At 36.8% G+C, this 26,014-nt stretch overlaps 1 protein-coding gene across 1 annotated transcript in view; it reads right to left on the bottom strand.

Annotated features, from left to right (window-relative positions):
* HSPA4L (heat shock 70kDa protein 4-like) overlaps nt 1–21,113 on the bottom strand; it is a 57,087-nt gene extending 35,974 nt beyond the window's left edge. Inside the window, exons 1-3 of the mRNA XM_008581614.1 lie at nt 20,793–21,113; nt 9,690–9,747; nt 7,879–8,019 (exon numbers count right to left, since the gene is read on the bottom strand). Of these exons, the coding sequence (XP_008579836.1) occupies nt 7,879–8,019; nt 9,690–9,747; nt 20,793–20,899 (306 nt within the window). The 5' untranslated portion in view covers nt 20,900–21,113. The remainder of the gene's footprint in view (nt 1–7,878; nt 8,020–9,689; nt 9,748–20,792) is intronic.
* Nucleotides 21,114–26,014: the final 4,901 nt, after the last annotated feature.

The raw sequence follows: 26,014 nt of genomic DNA, 5'->3' as shown, positions 1-26,014 counted from the left end.
TTATTGTTTCAAGGTGTATATTTAAATCCTTGATCCATTTTGAGTTGATTTTAGTATATGGTGAGAGGTATGGGTCTAGTTTCATTCTCCTCCATATGGATATCCAGTTCTCCCAGTACCACTTGCTGAATGGTGTCAGAAAGTATGTCAGAAAGAGGCACTCCCTACCCCAGTGAATAGGCTTGGTGCCTTTGTCAAAGATCAGATGGCCGTAAGTGTGTGGGTTGATTTCTGGATTCTCTATTCTATTCCATTGATCAGTGTATCTGTTTTTATGCCAGTACCATACTGTTTTGGTTATTATAGCTTTGTAGTATAGCTTAAAGTCAGGTAGTGTTATGCCTCCTGCTTTATTTTTTTTGCTCAGCATCGTTTTGGCTATGCGTGGTCTTTTATTATTCCATATAAATGTCTGGAGAGTTTTTTCCTATTTTGAGAAAAATGTCTTTGGAATTTTGATGGGGATTGCATTGAATTTGTATATCACTTTGGGTAGTATGGCCATTTTCACAATGTGGATTCTTCCAATCCAAGAGGATAGGATATCTTTCCATCTTCTTGTATCCTCTCTAATTTCTCTCAGTAGTGGTTTGTAGTTCTCATTATAGAGATTTTTCACATCCTTGGTTAACTCAATTCCTATGTATTTTATTTTTTTGGTGGCTATTGTAAATGGGCAGACTTTCTTGACTTCTCTTTCTGCATGTTCACTAACGGAGAAAAGAAATGCTACTGATTCTTGTGTGTTGATTTTGTATCCTGCTACTGAACTGAAATCATTTATCAACTGCAAGAGTTTTTTTGTAGAGGCTTTAGGCTTTTCGATATATAGGATCATGTCATCTGCAAACAGGGATAGCTTGACTTGTTTTCCAATCTGGATGCCCTTTATTTCCTTCTCTTCTCTGATTGCTCTGGCTAGTACTTCCAATACTATGTTGAATAGGAGTGGTGAGAGTGGGCATCCTTGTCTAGTTCCTGTTCTTAAACGAAAAGCTTTCAGCTTTTCCCCATCCAGGATGATATTTGCAGTGGGTTTGTCATATATGGCTTTAATTATGTTGAGATACTTTCCGTCTAAACCTAACTTATAGAGGGTCTTTGTCATGAATGAGTGCGAATTTTATCAAATGCTTTTTCAGCATCAATAGAGATGATCATATGGTCCTTGTGTTTGACTTTATTAAAATGGTGTATCACATTTATTGATTTGTGTATGTTGAATCAAGCTTGTATCCCTGGTATGAATCCCACTTGATTGTGGTGAATAATTTTATGTATGTGTTGCTGTATTCTGTTTGCTAGTATTTTAGTGAGGATTTTTGCATCTATATTCATCAAGGATATCGGCCTGTAGTTTTCTTTTTTGGTTATATCCTTACCCAGCTTGATTTCTTCTTGGACACATAAGTCATTAAGTAGAATGCTGTTTAATTTCCATGTGTTTCTGTAGTTTCCAGAGTTTCGTTTGTTATTGGTTTCTAGTTTTAATCCATTGTGGTCTGAGAAAATACAGGGGATAATTCCAATTTTTTTGAATTTGTTGAGACTTGGCTTGTGTCCTAATATGTAATCTATCCTGGAGAATGATCCATGTGCTGATGAGATGAATATTCTGAGGTTGTTGGATGGAATGTTCTGTAGATATCTGCCAAGTCCAATTGGTCTAGAGTATTGTTAAGATCTTGTGTTTCTCTGCTGATTCTTTGCCTAGATCTGTCCAATATTGACAGTGGGGTGTTCAGGTCCCCTGCAATTATGGTATTAGTGTCTATTTCCTTCTTTAGGTCTAACAGAGTTTGTTTTATAAATCTGTTGGCTGCTCCAACATTGGGTGCATATATATTTATGATTGTTATGTCTTCTTGATGCATCAGTCCTTTTATCATTATGTAGTGACCCTCATTGTCTCTTTTTATGGATTTTAGTTTAAAGTCTATTTTGTCTGATATGAGTAGAGCTACTCCAGCTCGTTATTCTTTTCCATTTGCATGGAAGATCTTTTTCCATCCTTTCACTCTTAATCTATGTGAGTCTTTATGGGTGAGATGAGTCTCGTAATAACTTCGTATAGCATACATTATACGAAGTTATCGAGACAATGCCATGTTAAAAGTGTGCTTAAACATACATCCTAAATGTCACTGAATCAAAGCTAAGAAAGACCGTAAGATAGCAAAGTACCTTTCGTTGTCCTGAGACCCCAGAAAAATTTAGCTATAAGAAATGACAACAAAAGCATTTTAGCTTACAATAGTCATTTTAATATTTTCTAGAAAAAGGCAGTTCCTTGAATTACTGGGTAACAATTGAGGTTATGTGTCTCGTAAGATGCCTTGTATTATGCTCAAGGGTGGGACCCCAAAACATTTTGCTAACAGTTTGTGCTTATTGTAGGAATGTGACTGACACAGACATTCTAGCCCTGGAACGGCGACTGCTCCAAACTATGGATATGATCATAAGCAAAAAGAAAAGGTAAGATATCAGCACATTAAAAAACTTGTACTCTGTTAACACTTTCTCGACAAGAAAATCTGACTAAATATTGGTGCTGGCAGGAAATTTCATCTTGTTCATTTTTATGATAAGGTAAACTGCCATCAAAGATTTAGTGTCTAGTCTTGTATGAAAGAAAATTCTCAAATTCAACCTTGTTTCCTGAATTTAGATACTTCTCGTACGTAAATTGTTAGAATAACTTTTTCATTTAATTTTTATTTTTTAATTATAATTTTAAAAACTATAGTTATATATTTGTGGGGTACAAAGTGAAGTTATGATTTATGCATACAATATGGAATAATTAAGTCAAGCCAATTAACCTATCCATCACCTCAAATACTTGTTTTTTGTGGTGAGAACATTTGTAATTTACTCTCTTAGCAATTTTGAAATGTACTATACATTATTATTTACTATATTCACCAGGCTGTGTGATATATCACCAAAAAAAAAATAACAAACCTGATTTCTCCTGTCTAATTGAGGCTTTGTGTGCTATGACCAGCATCTCACACTCTTCACCCCCTACGCCACACCCCCCAGCCTTTGGCAACCACAATTCTACTCTGCTTCTTTGCGTTTGATTGTTTTAGATTATACATGAGTGAGAACATGTAGTATTTATCTTTCTGCTCCTGGCTTATTCACTTAGCATAATGGTCTCCACTTCCATCCCTGTTATCGCAAATGACAAAAAATTTTTTTAAGGCTGAATAGTATTTCATTGTGTATATATTGTATATCCCATTTTCTTCATTCATCTATTTATGGGCATGTAGGTTGATTCCATAACTTGGCTATTGTAAATAGTGCTGCAATGAATGTGAGAATGCTGACAGGCATCTCTTTGACATACTGATTTCTAATCTTTTGAGCAAATACGCACAAGTGAGATTGCTAGATCATGTGGCAGTTCTATTTTTAGTTTTTTGAGAAACCTCCACAGTTTTCCATAATGGCTATACTAATTTATATTTCCATCAACAGTGTAAAGAGGATTCCCTTTCCTCCATATCCTCACCAACACCTGTTATCTTTCATCCTTTTGATAATAGTCATTATGACTGGTGTGAGTTGATGTCTTACTGTGGTTTTAATTTGCATTTCCTAATGATTAGTGATGTTGAGCATTTTTTAATATATCTGTTGGCCATTTGTATTTCTTCTTTTGATAAATGTCCATTCAATTCTATCCCTCGCCCGTTTAATCTTTCTATAGAGTTGTTTGAGCTCCTTATAAATTTTGGATATTAACCCCTTATCTGACGTATGGCTTGCAAATATTTCCTCCCAGTTTATAGGTTGTCTCTTCACTCTGTTAATTGTATCCCTACTTGAAGATGACATGATCGTATACATAGACAACCCTAAAGACTCCACCAAGAAATTATTAGAATAAATGAATTCAGTAAAGTGGCAGGATACAACGTCCACACACAAAAATCAATAATATCCCTACTTGAAGATGACATGATCGTATACATAGACAACCCTAAAGACTCCACCAAGAAAGTATTAGAATAAATGAATTCAGTAAAGTGGCAGGATACAACGTCCACACACAAAAATCAATAATGTTTCTTTTTTTTTCCTTTCTGTCTTTTTTCGTGACCAGCAACAGATCGCAACCCTCAGTGTCACGCCCGTACTGGACCGGGACCGGCAACGGGATTGCAACCCTCGGTGTTGCGCCCGCAGCTCGTTCAGCCAGTGAGTGGCCGATCTGTATGTGGGATCCGAACCCTCAGCCGGAGCGCCGCCGTGCTCCCAAGTGGCGCACTGTAGCAGTGAGCCACCGGGCCGGCCCAAAATTCAATAATGTTTCTATATGACCATAACATCGTTCAGCCAGTGAGTGGCCGATCTGTATGTGGGATCCGAACCCTCAGCCGGAGCGCCGCCATGCTCCCAAGTGGCGCACTGTAGCAGTGAGCCACCGGGCCGGCCCAAAATTCAATAATGTTTCTATATGACCATAACCAAATATCTGAAGACAAAAATCAAGAAAGTAATCCCATTCACAATAGCCACCAAGAAAATGAAATACCTAGAAGTAAATTTAACCAGTTAGGTGAAAGATCTCTACAATGAAAACTATAAAATATTGGTGAAGAAATTGAAGACAGAAATAAATAGAAATATATCCCCTGTTCATGGATTGGAAGAATATCATCAAAATGTCCATATTACCCTAAGTAATCTACAGATTCAACACAATCCCTACCAAAATACCAATGACATTCCTCACAGAAATAGAAAAAAAGATCTTAAAAATTGTATGGAACCACAAAAGACCCCATACAGCCAAAGCAACCTTAAAGAAAAAGAACAAGTTGTAGGCATCATACTACCTGATTCCTAATATACTGTAAAACTATAGTAACCAAAACAGCATGGTACTGGCATAAAAAAGCACAAAATGACCAATGGAAAAGAATAGAGGGCCCAGAAATAAATCCACACATGTATACCCAACTAATTTTCAACAAAGGTGCCAAAAATAGACAATGGAGAAAGGACAGCCTTCAATAAATGGTGCTGAGAAAACTGGTTATCCACATGCAGAAGACTGAAACTAGACCTCCATCTCTCACCACACAAAAATCAACTCAAAATAGATTAAAGACTTAACTTTAAGACCCAAAACTATGAAACTACTAGAAGAAACCATAGGGGAAACACTACACAAAACAGGAAAAGGCAGCGCTTTTTTGAACAAGACTTGAACTAAAGCAAAAATAGACCAATGGGACTTACATCAAACTAAAAAGCTTCTGCACAGCAAAGGACACAATCAACAAGGTTAGAAGACAACCTACCGAGTAGGAGAAAGTGTCTGTAAACTATACATCAGACAAGGGGCTAATACCTAGAATATATAAAAAAAAACTCAAGTCAACAGCAAAAAACCAAATAACCCAATTAAAAAAATAGGCAAAGAATCTGAATAGACATTTCTCAAAAGACATACAAATAGGCAACAGGCACATGAAAAATGCTCAAAATCACTATTCATCAGGCGAATGCAAATTAAAACCATAATGAGATATCTTATTGCAGTTAGAATAGCTATTATAAAAAATCCAGAAAATAAATGCTGTTGAGGATGCAGAGAAAAGGGAACCCTCCTACATTGTTGGTGAGAATGCAAATTGGCACAGCCATTGTGGAAAACCGTATGGAGGTTCTTCAGAGAACTAAATATTGAACTACCTTATGACCCAGCAATCCCACTACTGGGTTTATGCCCAAAGGAAATGAAATCAATATATTGAAGAGACACCTGCACTCCCATGTTCATAGCAACACTATTCACAATAGCCAAGTAACAGAACCAACCTAAATGCCCATCAATAGGTGAATGAATAAAAACTGTGGCACATAAACATAATGGAATACTATTTAGCTATTTTTTAAAAAAGAATAAATCCTGTCATTTACAGCAACATGGATACGACTGGAGACCACCATTTTAAGTGAGGTAAGCCAGGCACAGAAAGACAAATACTGTCTGATCTCACTTATATATGGAATCTAAAAAAAAAGTGGTTCTCATAGAAGTAGAGAGTAGAGTAATGGTTATGAGAGAGGCCAGGAGGGATGGGGCCGGCTGGGGAGGAGGGGAGGGCAATGGTGGACTAAATGTGTACAAAGCTATGCTGTTTATTTGAAGTGAATCAATGTGTGTACTGAAACAACACACTGTACCTGAGAAATATGTACAAATAAATGCTAAAACAGAACAAAATAAAATTTTAAAAATCGTTCCACTCAAAAATCAGGTTTTGGCTTTCTTCAAAAACATTTATTTTGTTTTTCCTCAACCTATTCCCAAAGCATGATCTATTTATTTTCATTTTAAAGAGTAGAAGCAAAAGAATTTAAATAGCTTAAATTCTAAACTGGAATACAATAAAACTACTCCAGGTGATCATTACCAAAGCTTATCATATCTAAGGGACATCTGAATATTATTTTTATCTCATGTGTTGCTATCATCACCCATTCAGCTTCCCAGATAATAACCCTTGACCCACAAATTTCACCTAAAATATGGCTTTGCAATTTGTTTCCTTATCTTTAACACTCATGATGTCTTCCCTGAATTATTGTTGCAGCCTCCTGTCTCCTTATTAGAATTCATCATCCATTTTGTAGTCAGAACCCTCTTCTAAAAATGGAAATATGTACATATCCATAACACACATATCAAATTTAGTTATTAAAAATAGCTTTATCAATATATAATGCACACAGCATAAAGTTCATCCTTCTGAAGTATACAGTTTAATGGTTTTGAGTATATTCACAAGTTGTGCAATGATCACCACTATCTAATTGTAGAACATTTTCATCACCCAAAATGAAACACTGTAACTATTAGCAGTCACCTCCCATTTCCCCTTCACCATAAACGCTTAGCAATCACTAAACTACTTTTTCTCTATGAAATTGTCCTATTCTGGACATTCCATATAAATGGAATCATATAGTATGTGGCCTTTTGTATTTGGCTTCTTTTACTTGGCATATTTTCAAGGTTCATATATGTTGCAGCACATATCAATACTTCATTCCTTTTTATGGTCAAATAATAATCCATTGTATAGATATACCACATTTTGCTTATCCACTCATCAGTTTATGGATACTTGGATTGTTTTCACTTTTTGGCTATTATGAACAATGCTGTTATGAACATTCACGTACAAGTTTTTGTGTGGATTTACATTTCAACTCTCTTGGGTATATACCTAGGAGTGGACTTGGTAGGTCATATAGTAACAACATGTTTTAAGGTATTCTGGTAGTTTTTAAAAAATCACCACAAATGTTTTTCTTAACCAATCTGACTTACTGCCTTGGAATGTAGAATTAAAAATCTAGAATCCAGATCTGGCCAGCTTAGCTCAGTTGGTAGAGCACAGCCTTATAACACCAAGGTACTGGCCAGTCACCAAAGGAAAAAAAAAATCCAGAATTCATCTAATACTTGGAAGAAAAGTTTACTTTAATATTTCTAATATGTTTTAAGATTCTTTCTAAATTAAAAACTCTAACAATTAACATACTTTTTGGGTCTATTCTTGTAAATCACATATACATCTACCTTATCCCCTAAAAACTGCTCACCTGGTTAGAGTTCTCCAAATAACATTTTTTCTTTGACAATAAAAGTATTATTTGAATTGCAAGTACTATTATCTAAATTACAATATTTTTGCACTCACTAAAATTACAAAAACTGCCTATCTCTTGGGTGTGTACGTACTGTAGCCAGAGGAAAAAAGTTAAACTACAAATTACAAATAGCAATATTATCATATTCGGTTTAATCTGAAGATATATTTGTACTCTGGGAATAAAGCTTACCTTAACTCCTGCACTTCCATTAGGCATCTTCTGCAGTTCATAGGGAAGCCTGATTCTTTCAGTTTGCACAATGGGATCATCAAATGATCGCCCATGAAACTTTTTGAAGCCATGAATTGTATTTCTTACATTCGTGACTATCTGTTGGCAGTAAACACTTGTATTAATCAATTATTTAATGAATGCAAAATAAAATACTATCCTAATACTTGAGAACCACCAAATCCCATTATCCTACACATCCAAGTTCAGAATTACACGTAATCATTCCTTTTTCTGGTTTCCAACTGATAGTAAAGTTATACAATGAGAAGGTGAACATCTTAACTATTGGCCACCAAATTCCCCTCCTTTCTAGGAATGTCACGTTCAAAATTAGTATCTTTCAAAGGAGAAAGAATAAAACTTTAAAAGTTTTCAAATAATATAATGAAAACCTACCTACAACTCATCTCTTTGGTTTTCCTCTACACGTTTGCTCTAGTGAATTAATATCTTATTTTTCTAGTTTCATTTCTGTTTTCATTTAAACTGTTTTTAATTGTCCAGTTTTTCTTTTCCTCTCAATATCTAATTCTTTCTGAAATTTTTTATGTACACTAGTATGTTGGTTCCATTGCTGAGAATTGCTCCTAGGGTAGTAAACTAAAACCACTTTCATGTAGCATGGTGCTAAAAGTGTCTTACTTTGTAAGTGGCTTGTATTTTGGAAAAGTGATTTACTTTTTAACTAGAACATGTAGTTCAAACTACAGAATATTACTGAGATGCAGTTGCTGTCCTCTTAGTGATCTTTAAAGCCAAATAGATCATGATCTTCAATTATGAGATGAAAACTACAGGAATGCTGAATTACCTTGTTGGTCTCTTCAGCTCTTTAGAAGAAATGACTTTATAAGTTGCTTTTTTTTAGAGATTCTATCTGTGATACACTTAGAATATCATCCAGAAAATAAGATATAAATTTAAGTGAAGGGGCCATTTCAGCACAAACCCAACATTTGTTTATGTACAATATGAAAGCAGAAGAGAAGGTAACATGTTCATATATGAGGGTACTTTCAAAAAGTTCATGGAAAAATAGAATTAAAAGACAATGTGAATCTTTCCACAAACCTTTTGAAGACCCCCTGTATAGGGCAATTGTAAGAGACGGACTTGATAAAAATCGTAAATAAAAACTCCTGGATAAATTAGTCAATTATCCCTACAAAGTCATGAAGAAAAAAGCCCCACTAAAGAAAGTTATTATATACGGAAAAAAAGATGACCCAAGTACATATAAAGTGTAAGAAGTAATTATTAAATACTTTTGGTTCAGGGAAGTAAACAAAGTCCAAGAAAAATCAACCTATGATATGTAATGTTAAAAGTCAATGTTCTATTCATATTCAGCATTCCAGAAGCCTAGAAATATAAATATTTAAACAGACTCCATGTAAAGTAGTGATTGCCACATTGGGCTACTCTAAAATTAGTTCCTCTATTTTCCCCACCTTCTTTTACACAGACATAGCTGACTTGTCATTGAAATGTATGTTCCAGATAGAATATCCTACATAGAAAGTAACCATATAGGGAAAAATTGATGTTACATGGTAGCACACCCTGACTTCACTATTGAAAAAAATAAAATAAAAATATAAAATTCAAGAAATATTTTACAACCAAAGCAAAATATATCTAATAAAGTACAAAGATGTTAGGATCTTTCATATTTTTCTCACTCTTAACTACATAACATGGAGATTTATTTACCAAGATTCAGTTCATTCTTCCTATGAGTCAAAACATGCACATTAACAATTTACCTGGCTCTTAGCCGCATTTCCAATGGCTCGAGTTCTTGACCCCAATGATATACAGGCTCTAAACAGGGGGGGGAAAAAAGTTATTCTCATAGTATTTTTAGATTAATGTGCTAATTATTTTGCCTCTCTTCCTACAAAAATGAATTTTAAAGGATTAATATAACCATATACTATTTTAAAAGAAGTTTATGTAAATTAAAATTTTACATATTTTAAAACTTTCCTAAATAATGGAATGGTGGTCAGAATAAATGTTAGAATTTTGAAAAATGTCCTAATAGTTGGCAATACCATGTTGGTACCCAAAATTGTTTCTCAAATTCTACTGGTTTATGATCTATTAAAAAAAATAACTGTATTAAGGTCAGGCTGCTTGAATTCAAATACTGGCTCTGCCACTTAACAGCTGAGCAACCATATGGAAATTTACATAACCATTATTTGCCTCAGCTTCCCATCTAGAATAAAGTGATGACAATACCTGCTCATGGAGTTACGTAAGGATTAAGAGAATGGACATAGGTAAATGCTTTGAAAAAACTCAGCACATAATATTATATAAATGGTTGCTATTATAATTACTGAATTTTAAATGTAATATAAAAGCAAGTATAGAATAACATTTTCATCAAAATACCACTTCATGTTATGATTCAAGAAAATGTTTCCATGATTTCAGTTATAAGTACAAAAAACTATTCCATCAACAAGCACTTACAGGTACTGTGTGTATACAAGCCACAATCCCTGTCCTTGGAGAATTTATAGTCTACTGGAAAAAACAAAACAAAACATAGAATCTATAGGATTATTAACGATACAAGCTAAGAAGAGAACAATCACATCTAGAAAACAAGTCTTAGGAAAAGCAAGCAGAAGAGTTGACTTCTGAATTAAGACTTGAAAGCAAAGAATTTAATATATGTCTTGTGGAAAAAAGGATATTTCTGGAATATAAATTTATTTTTAACATGATAGCCAGAGTGATCTTAAAGACTAAGATCATGAAACTCCTCTGCTGAAAACCCTCCCATGGTGTCCTGTCTCACAAAGTAAAAGCTTACCCCCCAACAGCCAATAAATCCCTTCATGGTCTGGTCCTTAGCTGTTCTACTCTGTAAATTCAATCCAGGCCTACTGGTCTTGCTATTTCTCAAATATGCCAAGCACGCTTCTGCCTCAGGGCATTTAGAAAAAATTTAAAAAAATTTTTTTTTCTCAGGGCGTTTGTACATACTGTTCCCTCCCTCTTTCTGAGTTCATCTAAATACATCCATATGGCTTGCGCTATCACTTCTTTCAGGTCTCTGCTCAAATATCAGCTTACCAGAGACACCTTCCCTGACCATCCTACATAAACAACATTCCCGGTCCTACCCAACACACACCTCATACAGTCTACCCAATTTTATTTGTTTCTATAGAATGTATCACCATCTGACAAAATTTGTTTACTGACTGTTATCTACGCCAGAACATGAACTCCATGAGGGTAAGGTAAAGAATACCCACTACCTTGATCTGTCCTATCCAACATGTGGCCAGTAACATTTCAGGTGCTCAACAGCCACACGTAGCTGGTGGACATACAGAGAACAGAATATACATAGAACAGAACAGATATACAGTAGAATAGAAAGTTCTACTGAATGGGATTGGCCTAGACCATTGTCTGGTAAAGGTACTTACTAAATGAACTGAATGATAGCTCCTAACAGCAATGCTTATTTGGAGACTAGGAAAAATACAGTTTGGTTAGTGTCATAGAACAGACTGATGAAACAGTACTGAGACTAGATTATCTAGGGTCTATTATGCCAGATTATAAATTTGAAATGTATTCAGTAGGTAATGGAAATTAACTAAAAGTTTTTGAATAATGCAGAGGACACTGCATGATGATATATAATACAAATTGGAGGCAATATCCAACAGCAATGTTTCTCAAGGGATGAACAAGCCACTGTTATATTGGGGACCAAATGATTTGCAGCGAAGGCACAGTTAAAAAGTTCATTTAGTTGATTTAATAGAGGATTGTTGAATAATTACTATATGCCTGCCACTCTGTTAGTGCTAGAGATACAGTAAGCGAGGAAACAAAGAAAGAGATAGTTTTGGTTCTCTTGAATCTTACAATGGTATCAATTTACATAAATGAAAGTAAACTAGGTGCTACAGCAGAGGAGGCAGACGGCACTGTAAAAGTAGATAACAGGAATTGACCTAAAGGAGGAGGGTCAGGAAAGGCTTACCTGAGGAAGTAATAAGATCAGAAGGATGAATAAATGATGACAGGAGTGGCAGAGAGAGGAGGGGTAGGTAGAGAGAGTTTGTTAGAGATCATTTTGACTATAGTGTGAACTGAGGAGAGGAGGGCAAGAAGTTATCAAGAACCTATATCAGGATGGCAGCTGAGACAGGAGGAGAAAGAATTTAAAAAAGTAAATTATCACAATTTTAAAACACTGATTATATGTTGAAATAAGATTTTGGATATACTGGGGCTGGCCAGTTAGCTCAGTTGGTTAGAGAGTGATGTTAATAACACCATGGTCTGCGATTTAATACTTATTACCGGCCAGCTGCCAAAAAAAAAAAAAAAAGATTTTGGATATACCGAGTTAAATATATTAAAATTAATCCACCTACTTCTTTTTACCTTTTTAATGTAGCTACTAGAACATTTAAAATTATATGTGGCTCACATTTTTAATTAACCATGCTGGACTAGATTGTAGGAAAAGGCAAGTGACAATAATGTCTAGGTTTCCAGTTTGTATAAGAGGGTAAGATGATGGTAACATTCAATGAGACAGAAAACACTGTAAGAGGGACAGGTTTGGGGAGGGACAATCACAAGTTCTATTATGGACATGCTGTGTTTAAGTTACCTTTGAGACATCCAAGCAGATACATATTTAGGACTAAAATGTTAAAAGCGATGGACTGAAATGTTAAAAGGAGGTAATCCAAGTTACTGTTCTCTAATTCAGATCTGGTGAAAACAGGAAAATAAGGATATAGCAAGAATCAGTGGCTCAGCTGACATCTTCACATCTTTTGCAAATAACTCCTTGATTCAACATATTCTCTGCCAGATTAAAAACTGGCATATCCAATATAGTAATCAATGTGGATGACTCGCATCCCATCCTAAAACTCATCTATCAGAGAAAAAATGGACTTCCATTTCTCAACCCTGCTTATAATTCTCTTTGTTACAAACTCCATTATTTGGATGCACTTCCAAATATTTCTAATTTTTCAATACTAGGCTACCATAAGTTGAATGCACTGAAAATGTTATTCTCAGGTTTTTCTCAATAGTTTAATTTCTGTTAGAACAGTAGATCCAAATAAGATTCAGATTCATTTATCATTTATTAAGTGCTACTTTCTTTGAAGTATGCTTCACACATGCATCACTTCACAAAAAAGCTTAACAGTTACCAGATACTCTCTGAAGTTAAAAATAGGCAATTTTAAGGTTTTAAAAAAATCTGTAATATAACTGGGCTTGGAAACACCCAGTTTCAAATACATAGAAAACCTACCTCACAAAGCTAAAGGACTTGAAATGCCTTCCTCCAATCTTCTAAAAGATTCTAGAATTTTACATCCATTAAATAAAAAATAGGCTGGTTAGCTCAGTTAGAGTATGTCTTTATCATGGCAAAGTCAGGGTTCAGATCCTCGTACTGGCCAGCCGCCAAAAGTCAATCAATCAATAATAATACCTCCCAAGGATTTTCAGAAAAATCCAAATAAATTAAACACCTATTCTCTCTCAAAACTTTTACCTGACTTAGTAATACCAAAGGAAGTAGACACATTGTAAGACATATTAGGCTAATGTAAAAGTTTTTTACAGAAAAGGATATATTTTATCCAAATGTATATAACAATTTATTTATATTATACTTTTCATAGATTATTTCAACTATTATTTAGAAATTTCATTTTGGGGGAGGAAGAAACAGCAGTTGAATATCTACTCGTTTTTACTGAAACATAATTGATTATACAAATTTGTGAGGTACAGAGTTGAATATCAATACCTGTGTACAATATGTGATGATTAAATCAGAATGAGTATATGCACCATTACAAAACGTAATCATTGTTTGTGACCCTTAAATTTCTCGCTATCCCTCCTCCCCTTTTCCCATCTCTAGTAATCACAGTTCTGTTCTCTCCTTTTGAAAGTTCAGGTATTATTGTAATTGTTGCTTTTCTGTCTTTGAGCAGTGTTTTTTCTGTGCCTGGCTTATTTCACTTAACATAAAAAAAAAAGTAAATAAACAATCACTTAATTTAGAAATTTCTTTTTACCCCTTAAAAAAACGGGGGAGAGGAGGGCTTACAATGCAGCTTAAATCTATAATATCCAGTCTGATGTTGCCACCATTGTGGTAGTCCCAGATTCTCAGAAAATGCCACAAAGTTCTAAATAAACAAAGCTTACAAATATACTATGTTCCTTTTAGTAGTAGAGGGGCACAGAAATCAAATGACAGGATGTTACTTTATGAAAGTTGCATCTGTATTTTTCCCTTACAATTTAAGATTAATTTTCTCCCATAAAATTTATTTTTACAAGGCCAAGAATGATTAGGTTGGAGAAAAAACATAATGAGGAAAGACTAAGATTTCTCACCTGAGAGGTCAGCACTCTAAATTTGTTCCTTTCTTGTTAATCTCCACTAAGATCCAAAACCTTTCAATTTTACGACTTAAGCTTTAAAAATACTACTATTTTTTTCTATTTCCCTTGCCAGTTCCATAAAATCAAAATTAATATTCTTAGCCTCCTCTACTAGGAGTAGACAGTGAGAAACATAACAGCTGGATTAATGGTGATGATGATGAGATGGTAACCAATACGTTTTAATCAAGGGGTCACACATTACATTGCCAGTTTGGCTCTGAAATCATTAACCGTGGAGCAACTGTGGTTGCCAAGATTTCCACAGGATTTCTCAACCTTGATACTACTGACATTTTGGGCCATGTAATTCTTTGTTGGGAGACTGGGGCTGTACCGTGCACTGTAGAATTTTAGGAGCATTCCTGACCTCTACTCACTTGATGCCAGTAGTACCTCTCCTACCCTCCAGGTGTCACAACCAAAAATATCTTCAGATATTGTGACATGTCCCTTATAGGGCAAAATAGCCTCCAGTTGAGAACCACTGCTCTAGAGCATCACTTTCCAAATAGTGTTCTGTGAAACATAATTCCTTAGAGGTTCAAATAAGCTTGGGTAAACATCCTTTTCTTGGAGAACTTCAACGATTATGAACAAATTAAGGTATCTGAGAAGTTCTGCAGTGACAGAAATGTCTGGATATTGTTTCTCAAACTTAACTATTTAGAAAAAATGTTGCCCTAGAAGAGGCAGGGGGAGGAATGGTCACAAAAGGACTGGTCATTTGCTTTCTTGCTTGCAACTTAAAAACAAGACTTCTAGGCATATATGATTTACTAATAACAAAGTTTCCAACCTTTCATTATGAACAAAGGATTAAACATTTTAACAACTTATTAAAAATAATTCCTTTGAGAGTTTCCAAATGCTTAATAAACATAATTCATAAATAAGCTAATAACTTGAAACCCTTAATAGAAATCACACAGACATTTACACAGGTAGTCAATATTTAAAAGCTCATTACGTACATTAGACAATTAAATTAGATACATTAACTTTTTATTATCCGATTAGAATTATTATTATTATTATTTTTTTTCCATATTTAAAAGCTCATTACGTACATTAGACAATTAAATTAGATACATTAACTTTTTATTATCAGATTAGAATTATTATTATTATTATTTTTTTTTTCCTTTTTTTTTTTTGTCTTTTTTACTAACCGGTAACGGGATCGCAACCCTCAGTGTCGCGCCCGCACCGGGGACTGGCAACAGGATCACATCCCTCGGCCCCGCGCTCAGCCAGTGAGCGGGAACCGGTCTCCACATGGGATCTGAACCCTCGGCGGGAGCGCCGCCGTGCTCCCAAGCGGTGCACTCTCCAGTGTGCCACCGGGCCGGCCCTAGAATTATTATTTTAAAAAATGATCTTAAAATTCACCCAGTTCAAACACAAATATCAAAGCCTAATAATTTTAAAGATCAGTGGATTATAATTGCCTAAACCAAGAGTTTGCAAACTACCACCTGCCATCTATTTTTGTAATAAAGTTCTGCAGGAACACAGCTATGCTCATTAAGGTGTATTGCAATGACCACATATTAAAAAGACTATCAATGGTATGTTAAACATTTTAAACTCATAATAGACATCACATGCCCTTTCACTCGCCTCAGCAAATTTGATTAAAAAAGAAAAGGTATTCATTAAATTTTTGTTTGGAAATAGCAAAATAATAATTTGAAATGTTCACAGTACTTTATCAATGAAATATTGTACCACTATTAAAAAGAATGAGGTAAATTAGAGCCATGTACAAGTTTGAATAGATGTCCACAATATATTTAGAGGTGAAAGAAAGTAATTTGTAAAAAAAAAAGTGTAATGTAATTCCACTTTCGTAAAAAAAAAGAAAAAAAAGAAAAATATCCCAGCTACGCACTTGTAATCACATATTTGTATAACTAAAAACATACACATTAGACCTTGGAAGAGACAAAGGGGGAGATATACTTTGTATAATTCTTCAGCATTTAAAATATTTTAAATCAAAGTTAATATAAGCTCATAGTAAAACATAAACAAAACCAACTCCTACAGTAAAGACAGTATTTAACCAAAATAATGAAAAAGCCTCCTGCTCCCCCCACTTGCTATCACCATAAAAAATCCTTCCTTTCTACAATGATGGTCAACCTCTGGAGTTTGACATTTTCTATGTACAGGTATTTTTAATATACCAAAGTAAGTGATTTCTACTTTTATGCGCTGAGGATATCCCACACATCTGAGACAGTGTTTAAACATTATTTTCCCATATTATTCACAACAATGGTAAAGGAATGGTGAAAAAGTAATGAAGACAGAAAACCAGAGAACTGAATATTAAGGCTGATGATACAAAATTTTGATGATAAAACAACACACCTGACAAAAATCTGCGAAATAAGAGTTTCATCAAAAAAAATCCACAGTCTTTATTGTAAAATAGGTCTATAAAAATTCAAAACATTACAGACTATAAATGAAAAGCAGATCCTCCATAATTCTACCTCCAAGAAATATCCATTGTTAATAGTAGTTTATAGTCTTCCACATGCTTTCTTCCATATGTTCACACTGATGTTTGTGTATATACTTTTTTTTATAAACTTTTCAAAGATTTTTACATGTCCTTAAAATAACTTAAAAGCATTATTAAAACATTTGAAAACAGATAGTTCTTAGAAACTAGACAAAAATAGAAGTTTATTGATGGCAGAGCAAAGATGCTTTTCTGTACAGTAAGTTCTCAGCCAGGTAATTTGTCCCTTCATCTCTATCAACCTAGTTTGTATCTATCATACTTATACTAATGGATAATGAAAATATTTGGGTTCTGGAGTCAAAAAGGTACATAACAAAATCCATTTCACTGCTTACTGGTTCTTGGCCAAGTTACTTAACTCTGCTTTAGGCTTCTTATGGAAAGAAGATAGCTAGTATTATCAAAACTCAGAATTGTGATATTTATGACAGTGGCATACAACGGTTGGCACATAGCAATCTTATTATCAACACAGTTATAGCTGACCACATACTTTAATTTGATACCAAATAAGAATTCTTGGCTGTAGTTTTTTTCCCTCATGCGTGAAACTAATCACCTTGATATAATTAAGCCTAGGATGGAAATTCCAATCCCCACATCTACACTTAACTCAACAATGCAAACATGTCTAAGGCCTTAAAAATGCACATCCTCAGTAATTCTACCTCTAGGAATTTATTTGAAGAAATAAGGATTGCATATTTAATTACAAAGATAGTTACTGCAGCACTGTTTACAAAAAAACCCCAAGTATCATAAACAACCTGAATGTCCAATAGAGGATTAAATTAATGATTATACAAACACTAAGGCTGACGGTATAGAAATACTATGTTTTACAAAGAAAGAGGTTACCAGACAACATAAAGTACATCTTTCCCCTTGCCTTGAAAATACACAGAGAAAACCATCTGGAAGTTTTATTTCTGGGTGGAAGTATTATAATTTTAATCTCATCTTTTAATGTGCCTATATTTTCTACAATGAGCATGTACTATTTATATATATTTTTTTTAAATAAGGAAAAATGTTCAGAAAATTTAAGCTATTTTCTCTTCAATTTATGCATGATGTTAATTTCTTTCTCCTTCAACTTATGCAGGTGATGGGAAGCTAGTACAAGCACTCCAACTTTACAGAAGCTAAATCTGAAGAAACACAGGTTAAACTCCTTGCCGTTGGTCCCTTAACTGAAGGCCAGAACTTAAGTAGTTCTCTTTTTCATTTAGCTGTCCTTCTTGCCTTATACATGGGATCCTCCCATGTATAAATAATCTAGTATGTTAAAGAATGAAACAAATGTGGAAAAAGTATGGATGCTAAAACCAACTAACATTTCCTTCCTCTTTACAGATCTTTCTACTGTGTAATTTATTTGCATATTAGAAATACTTCTGCCATACTACCTTGATGTCAGCATCCGGAATATGGAAAACATTTTTTTACAAAGCTAGTTTATATGTGTTATTAAATACTATGGTGTATCAGTAAGTTAAAGATTTTCTAATAGTTACAATGCTTTTTGCTTAACAGACATTCAGTAAGTGAATAAATGTTATGGGACCAGGAAGGGCTATGTTTTTCCTCAATAATTTAAGACCCACAAAGTAAATGCACAGTGTAAGAGCACCAGACCACCATAAAGTACTTTTGTTCAGTGACAACAAAAGATATACCTCTGTAGTAAATGACAATGCAGAGACATGAAGAGCAGAGCAGAGTTGATCCTTCTACCTTAGCAAGTTTCTAGCTTGGATCAGGTGCATTAAATCTAAATATTAGTATTGGCTTTCTTACACACAAATCAGAAATATCACATTAAATCTCAGCCACATATAATCAGCCAATATGCCTAAATGCCTAAGAATAGTGGCAAAGAGACTTCTAGAAGACTCTAGTAGCCCAATTTTTTTTTTTTTTTGTCTTTTTTCGTGACCGGCAATGGATCGCAACCCTCAGTGTCGCGCCCGGACCGGACCGGGACCGGCCATGGGATCACAACCCTCGGTGTTGCTCCCGCACCTCGCTCAGCCAGTGAGCGGCAGGTCTGTATGTGGGATCCGAACCCTCAGCGGGAGCGCCACCGCGCTTCTCAAGCGGCGCACTGTAACAGTGCGCCACCGGGCTGGCCCTAGTAGCCCAATGTTTAAAGAACTTTCTGTAAGTCTGGCCAGACTGTTTAAAGAGTCACGGGCTTACTACTGAAGAGATTTCTGAGCCTGGAAATGCAGTATCTTTCTTCTAGTACTTGTTTCTGATCTTTTAGGATAGGGCTTTAAGGACTAGGGGAATTTCCACCTTATCTCTCACTTTTCTGTCATAGCCAAAGACTGCCCCCATTGACCTGGTCCTTTTAGAAGCTCATATCCGTATGGCTTAAAACAAAATCTTGCAGAGATGAATTCATAAATAGTTCACAATTACTGCTTCAGCCTCTCATTGTGCATGAATGCCAGAAAAAGATATACAAAGGAGAAGCAAGAGTTCGAACAGTACTATAAGGATCAACTGATCTATGCCCATATTTGAGGATATAAATATCCAAAATTTCTATATCAGAAATATAACTTGTACATCTAGCAAAAGGGCATCAAACCTTTTAGAATATTCTTTGAAAGGAATCAAAGCACAGACTGCTTCAAGTAAGCTGCTCTTCAACAACTCCTCGCCATGTTTTTAAACTATCCACAGAACTGTAGTAACTTAGGCATTTAAAGATCATTTTACACTGACCTTTGTTAAGATTAGTCTTATACGAAGGTATTTTTTGACGATTCAGAAAAGTCAAATTAATAGATTTAATGACCTTTCCATAAAAAGTAATACACGAACAATTTTCTTATAAAATTACTGGCAACAGGAGCCTACAATAAGAAGCTAGTTTTACATATCCTAGTATTAATTACATTCTTTGCCAACAAAATTCCCAGACCAGAGAAACGACGGAACACGTGGAAACATGTTTCCATGACATAATGCCACTCCTAAGTCTTTTCATCAAGTGTTTATAATAGAATCACTCCACCATGACGTTTATACAGGATAGTCGCCTCCGACTCTAACAATTCATTCCGAAGAAATATGCTTTTCGTAGGATCTAACCCCTCCACTTTCCATTCAACTGACGTACATTAACAATACACGAGGCTAATGACCCCCACACCTGAGTCTCTTCCTATTAATCCACCATTAACCTACGCCCTGGAAACCGGTCCGATTACCTCCCAACTGTCAAGGACACGGGGTTTTGTAAAACCTCACACACCTCACCTCCCCCAATAAGAAATGGCTTTCGGGGCCAGATGAACCTGCAATTCATCTTCTGACGTGTGCAGTCTAAGCTTTCAGTTCTCACTTTTCTGAGAGAAAGCTGCCACTCAGAGAGAGAGGGAAAGGAGGACCGGCAGGATGAAGAACTCTCTACTCAGCTAGCGGGGAATGCCCGCGGCCGATAATCCCGTGCAAATCCCACTAGAGGCAACCCGAGATCTTTCTCCGATGTTCGGACGCCGAGGAGCTCCCACACCACCCTTTTCCCCGCAACCTAAAGCACAAGTTCTGGCGGACAGCCGCATGGGGAGGAAGGCGTGTGGGGGTACAAAGAGGAGAGATGCACAAACTAGTGTGATCCCTTGTCCTTGAAGGAAAAGCAGCTTTGAAGAGCGAAGAAGTCCGACTGCTACCCGGGCCCGCCAACCAGCGGTCTCTAGAGATTGCAGTTGATGGGCTACACCTGTCACCTCGGGGCTCGGCCGCACGAGAGGGGCAATCCGAGGAAACCAGCAGGCAGGACAAACGTGAGGGAGGGAGAAAATGTTTTCGGGTCGGGGCCATGACCCTAAGAGGCACTTACGGGGTACACCTGTCGCTGTACTCATTGGCGATGGTCTCAATGCCGCCACTCCTGGCTACAGCGACGTAGCAGTTGAGAAAGCCGAGGTCAATGCCAACCACAGACATCCCGCCGCCTAATGGTTGGGGTGCTGGTGCTGAAGCCTCCGATGCCGGGACTGCGTCCTTTCTGGGGTTGTTGCTGCTTGGACTGCGACTCCTACAAGAAGCAAAGGACAGAAGACCCCAAGTCGCCACGCAGAAAATCTACGGTAGGGCGCGTCGGGAAACCGCGGGGTGGGGGTAGAAGCCGCCCGCCGAGCAGACTCTGCAGCCTAGATCTCCCCCCGCTGCGGTTCGGCCACCTCCAACCGGCAGTTACTGGGATCTGCGCCTGCGCGCTTGACGCTGGGGAGGCTCACGAGCCGCCCCTCCGCGCCCGGCCTCCACTTCGGCCGCTTCCGTCAGCACTCGGCAACGGCTGCCCGAGAAGCTGCGGGTTCGAGAAAGATCTGGAAAATGGAGACAGCTAAGCCAACCGGGGGCGGGAGGGAGAGGAAGGCGGGGCGGGGAGGATCTGGGAGGAAAGGAAGCGGAGTTGGATCGCTCGCCATCGCGCGGCAGCAGGGCGCCCTGCGTCTGGGCTAGGTGAGAGGCGGCCGCCAGCCCGGCGGTTTGCCCACGTGTCTTCAGGCACACTTTCTGGTTGCTGTGGCAACTAGAGGCGTGCCTACCACTGCGGCAGGACGCTGCTGAGGCTAGTTAGAAGTCAGGCACCGCCTCCTCGCCCCGTTCCCGGAAAGGGGCCCGCCTGCAGCCAAAGCACCCACCCACCCACCTCGCCGCCCGGAGGGGCCCATCTGCCACCGGCGGCGCGCGCCGCAGTGTGGTTCGAGGTCCAGTCGCGCCCGGCTCTGTGAGGTGGCGCCCATTGTGCGCCGCCGCGCCCGGGGGAAGTGAGTCCTCATCGCTGCATAAACTCCAGTCTCTGTGTGAGGGCAGACCAAACAAAATTTTTTCTTACCATGGTTTGAAATATCAAAAGCCAAACTTGTGGCAAGAAACAAGAGCACAACTTTCCCTTCTCATACCTTCCTTCATACTACTGCAAAAGACGCAGTCCCCTCCACTATCCCTTACCTCTGAAAACCAGTTTTACAGGAAAGTGACCTTAAGTCTGTGTGTCACTCGGAAGCCAGCTAAGCGTGTGCATCGGCCTCCAGCCGCTGCCCTGTGTTCCTCAGAGAGGGGGCCTGGTGTAGTCCATCATCGTCCCTCTTCCTTTGATCAGCATCTGTTGCCAGTCTCTCTACAATTAACCGAGCTATATTTTATACTCACGAAGTTTGGCTGCCCTGTTCTTTTTCGTTCACTTCTTCGTGTGTTCCCTGTTCCTTCTCTTCCAATTCTTCCTGTTTCTTGTTCATACTGGTTGCCATCTTGAAAATAGGCGTGGGGCTTTTACCATATTTTTGACTCTTACTGTCACTAGTTGTCCACTTCTTTAAGGAACTTAGACATTTTACTATGAACAATGCTGCCACAACAGCAGCAAGTGTGGCTATAGCTTCTGCTGCTGTTGCTATGATGACCATGAAATCCATTTTCAAGGGCAATACTGTTGAAACTGGAATGTACACTATTGCTTCGGCCCTGGTTTCTCTCCATTAAAGAATCACTCCTTTCTTCATTTTGGGAGAAAGCAGGACACACAGGCTGCTCTGGTTGACACGCCCTCTGAGAGGTCGCAGGACTAGGCTCCCAGCACGCAGTGCCTGAGCAGAGCAGGGATTGGTGGCTGTGCCCCCAACAGAACTCGGGCCCCAGTCCTGCTGGGCGCCCGCAGCTTCCCTGTTTCTCCTAGGTTACCTCTTCAGCCATCACCCTTTTGGACCCATCACCCTTTTGGACCCACCGCCATCTAGATTTATTCCAGAATATCCTGAAACTCTTCTAGGACCATTTATTTACTTAACTCTACTTATTTATCCATGCTATCTGTAAAACTTGAGGGTGTAAGAATGATTTTTCTTTTTAAAAATCCCCACAGTATCAAAGTAGAAAGAAACAGGTGAGGTCAGGAGCAAGGAGTTATCACATTCCTGACAATTATTGGGAGGACACGGGTGGCTAAACTATGACAGGCTTTGTGGTCTCATAGACTTGGGTTGTAGGCCCAGACTTGCCTAACGTACTACCTGTAGGACCTTTGGCAAATGTTTTAACTCTCTAAGCCCCAGATTTGAAGTCTGTTAAACTAAAGACAAATATACCTATGGGGCTGTTTTTATGATTAAATAATGTAAGCATGGCGTCAGTGCCTGGCACCAAACGGTCAATGAATGGTAGTTACATTTAGCTGATGTTAGAATATAGGAATATTGATTTATATATATTGATCATGTGTCCAGCAACCTTGTTATACTCATAAGTTCTGGTATTCGCAGAGTTTCTTGGATTTTCTGTGTGTAGACCCATATGACCTGGGAAATAACTAATTCTTTAATTTTTAATCCTTTTATTATTTTTTTGTAATTATGTTGCTTATGCTCTCCAGCAAAATGCTAAATAAAGGCAGTAATGGTAAGCATCCTTGTTTTGTCCTTAACATTAAAGAAAATACTTTTGTATTTATGATGTAAGACAATTAACAGAAGTATCTTCTATTCCTAGTTTGCTAAGTTTTTCTCAAAAGTGGATATTGAAACTTAACAAATGTTAATAATCATATAATAAAGTGACTCCCCCCCTTAATATGTTAATATAGTTAATAATGTTAATAGATTCTTCTAACATCCTTGTATCCTGGGATAAGCCAGCTAGACCATGACAGTTCTGATTGTTTTTAGATACAGTAGATTTGGCTTGTGATTATTTTATGTAGGATATTGTATCTATATTCATAAGTGAGACTAACCTTTAATTTTCTTTTCTTTACTCTTATTGGTATCACGATTATACTAGCCTCAGAGGAAGTCAAAGGTGTTTCCTATCTTTTTAATGTTCTCTAATGACGTTTTGATAAGACAAGCCTGTAAACCATCTTGGCCTGGAGCTTATGTGATTTATGACCACTGATTAAATTTCTTTGGTGGTTATAGTCTATGTTTTCTATTATTCTCAAATCAATATTGGTTATTTATACTTTCTTTAAAAATTTATGATTTCATCTAGGTTTTCAAATTTATTGGCTTAAAGTTGATCATGGATGATTGAAAAAATATCTTCTGTAGCTCTATGTCCTTCCTTGCATTCTTAATATTGTTTAATTGAATCTTTTCTTTTTCTTGGTTCCTGTCACTAGTGGTTTGTTAAAATAACCAGCTTTTGGTTTTCTTGACTTCTTTATATACGCGCCCTATTTCATCTTCTCTTTATTATTTCCTTCTAAATTTTTATTTATGTTTATTCTTTTTCTAATCTTCTGAGTTGAACATCTAGCTCATTAATTTTCCAGTTTTCTAACAGACATTTGAAGGCATAAATTTCCTTCTAGATATTATTTTAGCTATATCCCTACCTGGGTTTTCAAATAATTGAGATAGGAGTAGGCAACGGAGACAAAAAATTTGCTTCATTAATGATAATACTGATATAAGAGAAAGGATTTAGGTGCCTTAGATAATTACTGTACCCCAAAATTAAGTAGACATACCTACCATATCAAAGTAATGCACGCTAATGCCACATGTGGGCCTGCCCCTATAAAACATATCAAGGAGGAAGAGATCAGAATGTGTACAGGCTCCCAAGAGAAGTGAGAATAAGGCTATTTCCAAATTCACTATGTTAAGTCTCTTCTCCCACCACAAAGTGCATTTTTCCTTTTACATCCAGTGTTTATCTAGGTTTACCAACATGTTTACCAGTTTGTTGATTTCATTGCTTCTTGCATCCTACTCCTTCCTTCTGGGTTCAGTTTTCTTTCAGTAATTCTTTTAGCAAAGGTCTCTGAATAGTGAACTATTTTTTGTTTTTGTCTGAAAATCTTATCTTAACCTAACCTGAATAATAATTTAGCTGAGTACAGAACTTGTGATTGACAATATTTTCCCATATCTTTTGGCACCTATTATTCATGAGTCTAAAGTCATGTGTTTATTTTTTCTATTTAAGTCAGGAGTTTATTTTTTCTTTTGATATTTTGCTATTTCATTATGATGTTCTTAATTGTGGCTTTGCTTTTATTTATTCAGAGGTTTTTGTTAACTTGAAGATGAACAGATTTTTAAGGCTCTGGAAATTATCAGACATTCCTTTGATTATTGCCTGTCACTCCTTTTCAGTTTCTTCTGGATCTCTTATTAGAATATATGGGGTTCCTTCATTTGAACCTCAATGGCTTAGCCCCTTTTAGTCATGTTTTTAATTTCAGATGCTCTATTTACCATTTCTAGATGTTCTTTTTAAAACTTGCCTGTTCTTTCATACTATACTATTTTTATTTCTCTTCCTTTTATAAAAACCTATTAATCATTTTAAACTTTCTAATTTTATAGTCTCTTTTACATTATCCTATCACATTTTTAGTACCTGGAGTGCTAATTCTGTTTGTTATATCTACCAACTGGCACACAGTGTTTTGAATATGAATTCATCTTCATTGAAGGGGATACTATTTCTGTGGGATTTTTGTATGTTCTGGATTGTACAAGTGTCCCAGAAAGGTTTTGTATTTGTTTTTGTCAGAGCCCTGAGGGAGTTGAAACTGAAACATACTACCCACAACCAACCCCCTTCTTTACCAGGCCCAAGTTGATAACTCCCATCTAAGTGTCGGTATCAAAACCCCCTTAGAATCTATATCTGTTTCTGAAACTGGTGGACTGTTACACTGTTAGCTCCTAGTTACTCTCCTGGCCTTGAGTATGTTCTTCATTTCTGACATATGGTGTTTCTCTTTTTATTAAAAAAAAAAAAACTACAAAGCAAAAAAACTCTTTTGGCCGTATTTTATCTAGCACATTCATGTGTTTGTGAGGAAGGGCATCTATGTCAGCACAATCTGCCATATTGCTAGAATATTTAGCAGATATACTTAAAATATCTGATGATCCAGAATCTCTATTTCAACTGGATTAATGGTTTAATTTCCGCCTTGGTCTCTACCTTCAGCCTTTCTCCCATTATAGGGCCAAGGTATCTTCCTAAAGCATTGCCTTTGACTTTGTTATTCCACCTGATCAAAAAATTAACGATGGTTCTCTACTGTCTAAACTTTTTATTTTGGCATTCAAATCCCAA

This window comes from Galeopterus variegatus, unplaced genomic scaffold (genome assembly GCF_000696425.1).
Source record: "Galeopterus variegatus unplaced genomic scaffold, G_variegatus-3.0.2 Scaffold2404, whole genome shotgun sequence".
Taxonomy (NCBI): Eukaryota; Metazoa; Chordata; class Mammalia; order Dermoptera; family Cynocephalidae; genus Galeopterus; species Galeopterus variegatus.
This window is presented reverse-complemented; position numbering and strand designations above follow the sequence as displayed.